Raw genomic sequence first — 8,483 nt, forward strand, 5'->3', positions numbered from 1 at the left:
CACATCTAATATTTAAGTTGTGTTTGTAGAAATTTTTCATTAAACCTTATTACCTTAAAAGGAGTAAGTAGAAGGCTCAGGAGAAGGAGGGGAAAAGTTCTGCTCAGGTATGGATGATAAATATGCTATTAACCGAGTAGTGGTGTTAAGATTCCATACTATATCTTCTTTTATGTTAAGACTATATCTTCTGAAAATTGATTGAAGAGAGAGTTTTGTGTTGTTTGTGATGGTGGTGGTATAATAAGTAGTGTTTGTTATTTTACTGTTCTAAGTTGATGCTGTTCTAGTAATGCGCTGCCGTTTTATTATACTCTTAACCAATTCAGTATAGCATATTTTTGTTACTAGTTGTTTGTGGGTCCAAACATATACTAAGAAGAGAATTATTGGTGGCTGTTAAAACTAATAATATGACTCTGTTTTTAATTTTGGTGTATACTAAGAAGAGAATTATTGGTGGCTGTTAATATTGGTGGTTGCTAATCTACCTTGTGTAACATATTTGACTTTGTTTTTAATTTCTTTCAATTTTAGAGATTAGTATGTAGAAAATGGATAAATCTATTTGAAATAGATAAATCTATTTGTAATATATTCCCTAGATTTAATCTTTCGTACTTTGAGAAATATATAAATCTATTTGAAATAGATAAACTTATGTTTGTTTTTAATGTAGAAAATGGATCGAAGTTGGATGTATGATAGAGTTAACTCCGATAGGTATGGTTTGAAAGATGGTTTTGTTAGTGGAGTAGAGGATTTTGTCACTAAATCCATGAATCGACCACAATTTTTAAACGAGGGGGGGATAAGGTGTCCTTGTGTAAAATGCGATTGCATTCTCTTGAAAACGCCTAATGAGGTCAAACATCACTTGTACAAATATGGTTTTTTGCCCAACTATTATACATGGATTGATCATGGAGAAGCGAATCAAAATGTGGACCTTGACGGTCATATTAGTAGCGGTGGGAATGCTGGTGGAGATAATACAGGTGATGAAGAACAATTTCATGCAATGAATGAAATGGTCTCTGATGTTTTCAGACCATTTGTTAATGCCCCAAATGTGAATGCTGATATGGAAAATGAAACAGTTAGTGAGGGTGAGGTACCAAATGAAAAAGCTCAACGATTTTATGATGAATTGATTTCCGCAAACCAACCGATTTATGAGGGAGCTTCTGAATCCAGACTATCTATTTCAGTTAAGATGTTGGCTGCCATGTCTAATTGGCATGTTCCTCAAAAGGCCATGAATTTTTTCTCCCAAATGCTAATCGATGTTTGTCCAACTAAAGGATGCTTACCTGAAAACTATTACAAAGTGAAGAAGTTGGTGTCTAAGTTAGGATTAGAGGTTGAGAAAATTGATTGTTGTGTGAATGGATGCTTATTATATTTTAAAGAAGATAGCACTTTAACTCAATGTAGAGTTTGTGGAGCTGCTAGGTATGTTCCTCGAAAGTGTGGAATGGGAAATTACAAAGATGTGGCAGTGAAGAGAATGTTCTATTTTCCAATCATTCCTAGGTTACAACGACTTTTTGCTTCAAAGGAATCTGCATCTCAAATGAGATGGCATCGTGAGAACCCTAGTGATCCAAATGTTTTACGTCACCCATCTGATGGAAAAGCATGGAAACACTTCGATGAAGTTTATCCCGATTATGCTAGTGACCCGAGAAATGTAAGATTAGGTTTATGTACGGATGGTTTTACCCCTTACATTCAAGCCTCTAGTACTCCATATTCATGTTGGCCGGTAATAGTCACACCCTACAATCTACCTCCCGAAATGTGCATGACCAAACCATACATGTTTTTGACTTGTCTTGTACCTGGACCGTACAATCCGAAAGCTAAAATAGATGTCTACTTGCAACCTTTGATTGATGATTTGCAGCGCTTGTGGAGAGATGGAATTTTGACATATGATATCTCTATGCAACAAAATTTTGTAATGAGAGCGCATTTAATGTGGACAATCAATGATTTTCCAGCATATGGTATGTTGTCTGGATGGGGTACACAAGGTAGATTAGCATGCCCTTATTGCATGGACAGTACGGATGCTTTCACCTTAGGATATGGTGGAAAAAGTTGTTGGTTTGATTGTCATCGTAGGTTCTTACCAATGGATCATCCGTTTAGGAAAAGTAAAAAGAGATTTACAAAAAACATGATGAAGAAAAAAAACCCACCATACATGTTTACCGGCCATGATGTCTGGGAAGCAGTTCGTGATTTTCCAAAAGTTACAGATAGTGATTGGGCCACCAAATTTCCAGGGTATGGGAAACAACATAATTGGATCAAAAGAAGTATATTTTGGGATCTTCCATATTGGAAGGACAACTTGTTAAGGCACAACCTTGATGTGATGCACATAGAGAAAAATGTATTTGATAATGTGTTTTACACTGTCATGAATGATCCTGCAAAAACAAAGGACAATGAGAAGGCAAGATTGGATTTACCTCTTAATTGTTTACGCGGGGATTTAGAGATGGTTACTCTACCTAATGGGAAGATGGCTAAGCCAAAGGCAAAATTTTCTTTGACATCCGAAGAGGCAAAATTAGTATGTAGATGGATTAAGGAACTAAAAATGCCTGATGGTTATGCCTCAAATCTTTCTAGGTGTGCTGATGTCACCAAGGGTAGGATGAAGGGGATGAAAAGCCATGACTGTCATGTATTCATGGAGTGTTTGCTTCCAATTGCTTTTCGTTCCTTACCTCCTGAGATATGGAAGCCACTAACTGAGTTAAGTCGTTTTTTCAAAGACTTGTGTTGTAATACGTTGAAGTTGGAAGACCTTGTCAGGTTGGAACAAAACATTACCATCATCATATGCAAGCTTGAAAGAATTTTTCCTCCAGGTTTCTTTGACTCAATGGAACATCTCCCGATTCACCTACCTAATGAAGCAATTCTTGGTGGTCCTGTACAATATCGTTGGATGTATCCATTTGAAAGGTAAATGATGTTCAATTTCTGTAGATTATGTTAATGAAAAAACATCTTTTAATCTTTTCATGTGTAGATTGATGGGAGACTTCAAGCGTTCGGTGAAAAATAAAGCCAGGGTTGAAGGTTCAATATGCACTGCCTACTTGCACCGTGAAACTACTCATTTTTTCTCTCACTATTTCAAGACCTTTAGTTTGTTTCCAAGTACAAGTTTAAGGAATGATCCTCGACCAGATGATGAGAACTCCCAACCAATTACACTTTCAATTTTTAGCAAATGTGGCCGTCCTAGTGGAAAATCTCGTGACTATTGGGTGATTGATAAGGAATGGAAGTCTGCTCATGTGCACGTCTTAATCAATTGTGACGAGGTTAAACCGTATCTCGAGTAAGTACATTTTTGTAAAACAATTGTGTTGATGTCAACCATTTTGCATATATATACTCATAGATTTTATGGCCGGTGTCAGATTGTTCATGCAATATCATTCTATCAATGAGGAAGATGCTTCTGGTCTTATACACGAGCAATTTCCTTCATGGCTAAAGGACTATGTTAGTATTTATCTCATGATTTATATTATGTGGTTGACAATAAACTATAACTAAGGTTAGTTGTATTTTTTAGGTGAATGATGAGAGGAATGGAACAACTAGTCCACACCTGAAGGCATTAGCTCTCGGTCCTAATCCGAAGGCAACATCATGGAACATATACTTTGTTAATGGGTACAAGTTTCACACTCAAGAATGGAGTCATGGTAAAAAGACTACTAATTGTGGGGTATATGTTAAAGGTCTTACAAATGGAGGAGAAAACGATTTTTATGGCATCATCCAACGTATCCTTCAATTGGAATACAACGGCTTTAGCAACAAGATTGCCCTATTTCATTGTGATTGGTTTGATCCAACAAAGAATAGTGGCACAAAAGTTATTACTGAGTACAATATTGTTGATATTAAGATGAATAAGCGATATCGTCAGTATGACCCATTCATTCTTGCACAAGAAGCAAAACAAGTGTATTATGTCCCTTATCCAGAAACGTGTAGAAATATGCGTGGATGGTGTGCAGCAATCACCACAAAACCAAGGGGTTATGTTGAGATAGACAACACCGGGGATGAAATTCCTTATCAATCTGATGAAATGTTACCGGTTGTGCCTATTACCGAAGTTGAACAAATACGTGGTTTAGCTGATGGGGGGTTAATTGATGGCGACGTCGAGATAGCAACGACAACTGAACCAATGATTCAAGATTGAGAGAACATTTTATCTTGTGTTTCTATATTGACTTGTATTTTGTTACTAGTACTTTATCTTATGATTTTATCAATTTGAATATCTATGTTGACTTGTAATCTATGTTACTAGTATTTTATAACTTATTTTATATTTGATGCTTTTGTTCATCACTCCCACCATTCTTCAGTGTTGCACTGTGTTCATCACTTCTGATTGATAAACTTTTATATATGCTAGATTCCTTTTACTTGTTTCATACTAGATATCTCTTAATTTAGGATTTGTGTTTTCATATTAAATTGTAGTCACTCTATTTCTGGGTCATATAAATTATAATAATGATCTGATGTACTAAGTGTATACTATTGATGTGATATGTGAAAATGTTTTAGGCTAATTTTTTTATTGTTGGCAGCTTTATTGTTAGCTTCTATTCAAATGACTGGACAAAACGGAAAGAGAAAAGCACCATCAAGCACGAATAAGTAAGATGGCTTAACCTTAACTAGTTCGTTTCTTTGCAATTTAATATTTTTTGATGCATTTTTGCTAATGTTATTGATAATGTCAATTGTGTAAAAAAGTTTTGTTGACAGGTTATGTCGTCAACGACAAATTCCACCTGGGAGTATTGCTATAAAGAATTCTCGCATGGTGCATGGGAAACCTGGTTCAAAGAACCCACCGCCCCCACATACTCAGAAAAAACATCCACCACCGATTCAGACAACTAAAACACCACTTCCTACTCAGCCCTCACCATCGATTCAGACAAAACCAACACCACCACCTACTCAGCCTCCACCACCGATTCAGACAAAACCAACACCACCACCTACTCAGCCTCCACCACCGATTCAGACAAAACCAACACCACCACCTACTCAGCCTCCACCTTCGCAACCTGCATCAACGACTCATACAAACCCAACACCACCACTAGCTCAGACAAACCCAACACCACCACCTATTAATCAGCCTCAACCATCATTCCCGACTTCCGAGGAATTTAGATTCATTCCTACCCCAGGATATACTCATCATGTTTTGCAAAGTCCTCCCCATCACACCTCGGAAGAGGATGTTCAAGAAGAGGGTGACCAAGCACTTTCTAACGAGGAACAACAAGAACAAGATGATGGGCAGCGACCGAAGATCTATATTGTGGAAGATACTAATGCGTAAGCACACTTTCTGTTCTATTTTGTACATTGACATAATAGAATCTGAATGTTTTTGAATTGGTAGAGAGTATAACCATGATTATGAGTTCTGATTAATTACTTTGATTCAATGTTTAGAATTTTGATTTAATAGAATCTGAATATGCATTTAACCTACTGTTTCTTAAATGTTACAATAACTATGATTATGAGTTCTGTGTAATGGAGTCTTGTTGGCAGCTTTCAACTTTTGGAACTGCCAAAGCAGAAGTTTACTATTTTGAACAATATTCTATGTGGTTTCTTGCCCAATCTGAATTCCTGAGATAAGTTCGTGTAGTGGGGTGATGTTTCTGGTTATTCTGTCAAAGAAGAACCTTCAGATTTTCATCTAGCTTGTTGTTGGTATGGCAGTTTGGCTTATTAGACACGATACTTAGAAAGAGTCTAATTTAAAACCTAGAAAGAGACTAATTTAAACACCTTTCTATTATTAGTTTGAAGAGAAAAACACCTTTCTTATTTAGAAGGTGGCTGTTAAAACTAATAATTAATATAGCCTTTTTTCATAATGCTTACTGTCAGTTTAATATAGCCTCTTTTCAGAACATTTACATTGCTGCTGTTGGTGCTTTGTGAGGTGAAGAAATGTCTAAAATTGACGTGAATGGATTGCTTTGCGTGTTACATATGTGTTTTAATTAACAAACATTTTTCCTTTGCCCTATAGGTTAAGTCCAGGCAACCTTGTTGCCGAAATGTGCAGAAAAGTTATAGTAAAGCTTTACAAGGGTACTTTTTTTAATTATAGTGAGCTTAAACGCGATGAAAAACAAGACGAGAGAAAGGAATGGTTCAACATGTTTAAAGTAAGACATGTAATTTCTTTTTTAGTATTTTGATTATAATGTATATTGTTGAGTTTCATTTATTATTTGTATATTTTGTCAGTCGCTTGTAAGCTGGGACCGTTGCGACGATGCTAGAATGGAAGGCTTGTTTCATCAAAGGTGTGCTGCACGACTGCGTGATATATTGCAAAAGGCTAAAGATCAGGCGCGCAAGCCGCCTTGGATGGGTGTAGATACATGGGAGTTTCTTCTTGCAAAGTGGGAGACAAAAGAGTTCAAGGATGTCTCCAATCAAAATAAGATTAATCGATCATCAAGCAGAGGTGGGGCAGTCCATACGTCTGGTCGTATAGCTCACCATGATGTTGCACTTGAATTGGTATGTATTATATTTGTTATTGAAATGCTTTAATATAATTATATTCAATATACATTGTGACCATATATATTATCTTTAATTATAGGCTAAAAAACTCAAGCGACCCGCACATCCGGATGAGCTCTTCATTGCCACCCACAAAAAGAAGAATGGGGAGTGGGTTGACGAGCGTGCAGCGAAAACACATGTAAGTTGTTCGTTTCATTTTCGTTTTGAAGTTTCTAAATTTTTGACTAGGAAGAAAATACATTATGAAGTTGCATGAGACATGTTAGTTTCATTTTCATTTTGAAGTTGCTGAATTTGTGACTAGGAAGAAAATACATTATGAAAAACTATTATTAGTTGCATGAGTACACTAGGAAGCTTATAAGTTAGATTCAGAACTATTATTAGCTGAATTTGTATATAGTTGCTGGTTTTGTATGTTAGTTGGTTTTGCATGAGTACACTAGGAAGCTTATAAGTTAGATTCAGAACTATTATTAGCTGGTTTTGTATATAGTTGCTGATTCAGAACTATTATTAGTTGCATGAGTACACTAGGAAGCTTATAACTATTATTAGCTGAATTTGTATATAGTTGCTGGTTTTGTATGTTAGATTCAGAAAAAACAACTAGGAAGCTTATAAGTTATAGCAACCAAGAATAGCTTCAAGTCTCAAAATGAGTTATAAGTTATAGTTGCTCATACCAATTCAATCATTTTAAAGTGTTCACATCTTAAAGTGTAGTGTGCATATACACTTCCAACTGTCAGATACATTACAAGACTGAAAAATCATGAACTAGGAGTATGTTTGGTTTCCATTTGGAAAACTGAAAAATCATTTTGATCCAAGATAATAGAGTTCCTTTTGGTTATAAACAGAGGTACATTTATAGCTGCAAATCAAACTGCCATTAATTCTCATAGAGCTGCACAATTATCTTTGACACATCATTTGTACAGGAAACATCATTTGTAAAAAAAATTTCATAACATTTGTATTTTTAGTTAAAGTGTTATAATTATGGCACATTATCTTTGACACATTCATCTTATGTTGTACAGGAAACATACGCGAGTAGTGTTACACAAGCCACACAAAGTGGTGCTGATGTCGATGGATCTACAAGAATACAAATGTGGAAAGAAGCTGCAGGAGGTAAAACACGGGGGCGGTGTTATGGATCTGCACAATTGGCGCGCAACGTAAGATATGGAGTGAGCTCCTTGACACAAGTGTCAATTACAAACCCCAATAGAGAGTCAGATAACCAAGCCATTGAGGCTGCTAGAGTTGAAGCTGCTGCAGCACGTGAAGAAGCTGCACGAGCTAATGCGCGGACAGATGAATTGGCAAAACAATTTGAAGATCTTAGGAAAATGTTTGATATGTTCCAGTCTCGTCAGGCAGGTCGACCTTCTACTTCGAGTGAACATTCTCATTATGATTATTCGGTACTTTTACTATTCCTTTGATTCTTGCAACACTTTATTGAATATTGTACTCCTTCATTTTGTTGAATTAATGTCAAGTTCTGACTCTATATAATAAAGTTTATTTTGTTAAAATTCAAGTATGGGAATATTAATACTTTTAGATTTTCTTCTCACTATTAATTTTACACTGTTTTTTTAATGTTGCAGGAGGAAGAGGAGGATGAGGAAGATGTTGATGTTGATGGTCATGATCAGGATCAATAGAGTTTATTTATGTCTAGATTGTGTTATGGTTTTCTTATGTCTAGTTTGACTTATAAGTAAACTTATTTTGGTACACCTTGGCATGTATAAGTAAACTCGTATGAGTATAAGATTGTGTTATAAGTAATGTTGAATAGGCTGTTTGTTTTGGTACACCTAATTATGAAC

At 35.8% G+C, this 8,483-nt stretch overlaps 2 protein-coding genes across 2 annotated transcripts; both read left to right on the forward strand.

Moving 5' to 3' along the window:
* The first annotated feature begins 674 nt into the window (after window positions 1–674).
* LOC131597880 (uncharacterized) lies at window positions 675–5,416 on the forward strand. The gene is made up of 6 exons (XM_058870541.1): window positions 675–2,985; window positions 3,053–3,367; window positions 3,450–3,534; window positions 3,608–4,191; window positions 4,624–4,716; window positions 4,828–5,416. The coding sequence occupies exons 1-6, from the start codon at window positions 683–685 to the stop codon at window positions 5,414–5,416; spliced, it is 3,969 nt and encodes a 1,322-aa protein (XP_058726524.1). The 5' UTR covers window positions 675–682.
* Window positions 3,463–8,483, forward strand: LOC131599686 (uncharacterized). The gene is made up of 7 exons (XM_058871965.1): window positions 3,463–3,534; window positions 3,608–3,821; window positions 6,125–6,263; window positions 6,346–6,624; window positions 6,710–6,811; window positions 7,680–8,069; window positions 8,259–8,483. Exons 3-7 carry the CDS (start codon window positions 6,153–6,155, stop codon window positions 8,313–8,315), a joined length of 939 nt encoding a protein of 312 aa, XP_058727948.1. The 5' UTR covers window positions 3,463–3,534; window positions 3,608–3,821; window positions 6,125–6,152; the 3' UTR covers window positions 8,316–8,483.

This window comes from Vicia villosa, linkage group LG4, assembly GCF_029867415.1.
Source record: "Vicia villosa cultivar HV-30 ecotype Madison, WI linkage group LG4, Vvil1.0, whole genome shotgun sequence".
Classification (NCBI taxonomy): domain Eukaryota; kingdom Viridiplantae; phylum Streptophyta; class Magnoliopsida; order Fabales; family Fabaceae; genus Vicia; species Vicia villosa.

Excerpts from the sequence above, each read along its gene's own strand:
- LOC131599686 (XM_058871965.1), top strand. The coding sequence starts at position 6,153 with ATGTGCAGAAAAGTTATAGTAAAGCTTTACAAGGGTACTTTTTTTAAT. Across the intron at positions 6,625-6,709 it reads ATGATGTTGCACTTGAATTG|GCTAAAAAACTCAAGCGACC; the intron begins GTATGTATTATA and ends CTTTAATTATAG. Across the intron at positions 6,812-7,679 it reads AGCGTGCAGCGAAAACACAT|GAAACATACGCGAGTAGTGT; the intron begins GTAAGTTGTTCG and ends TATGTTGTACAG.
- LOC131597880 (XM_058870541.1), top strand. The coding sequence starts at position 683 with ATGGATCGAAGTTGGATGTATGATAGAGTTAACTCCGATAGGTATGGT. Across the intron at positions 2,986-3,052 it reads TGGATGTATCCATTTGAAAG|ATTGATGGGAGACTTCAAGC; the intron begins GTAAATGATGTT and ends TTTCATGTGTAG. Across the intron at positions 3,368-3,449 it reads GAGGTTAAACCGTATCTCGA|ATTGTTCATGCAATATCATT; the intron begins GTAAGTACATTT and ends GGCCGGTGTCAG.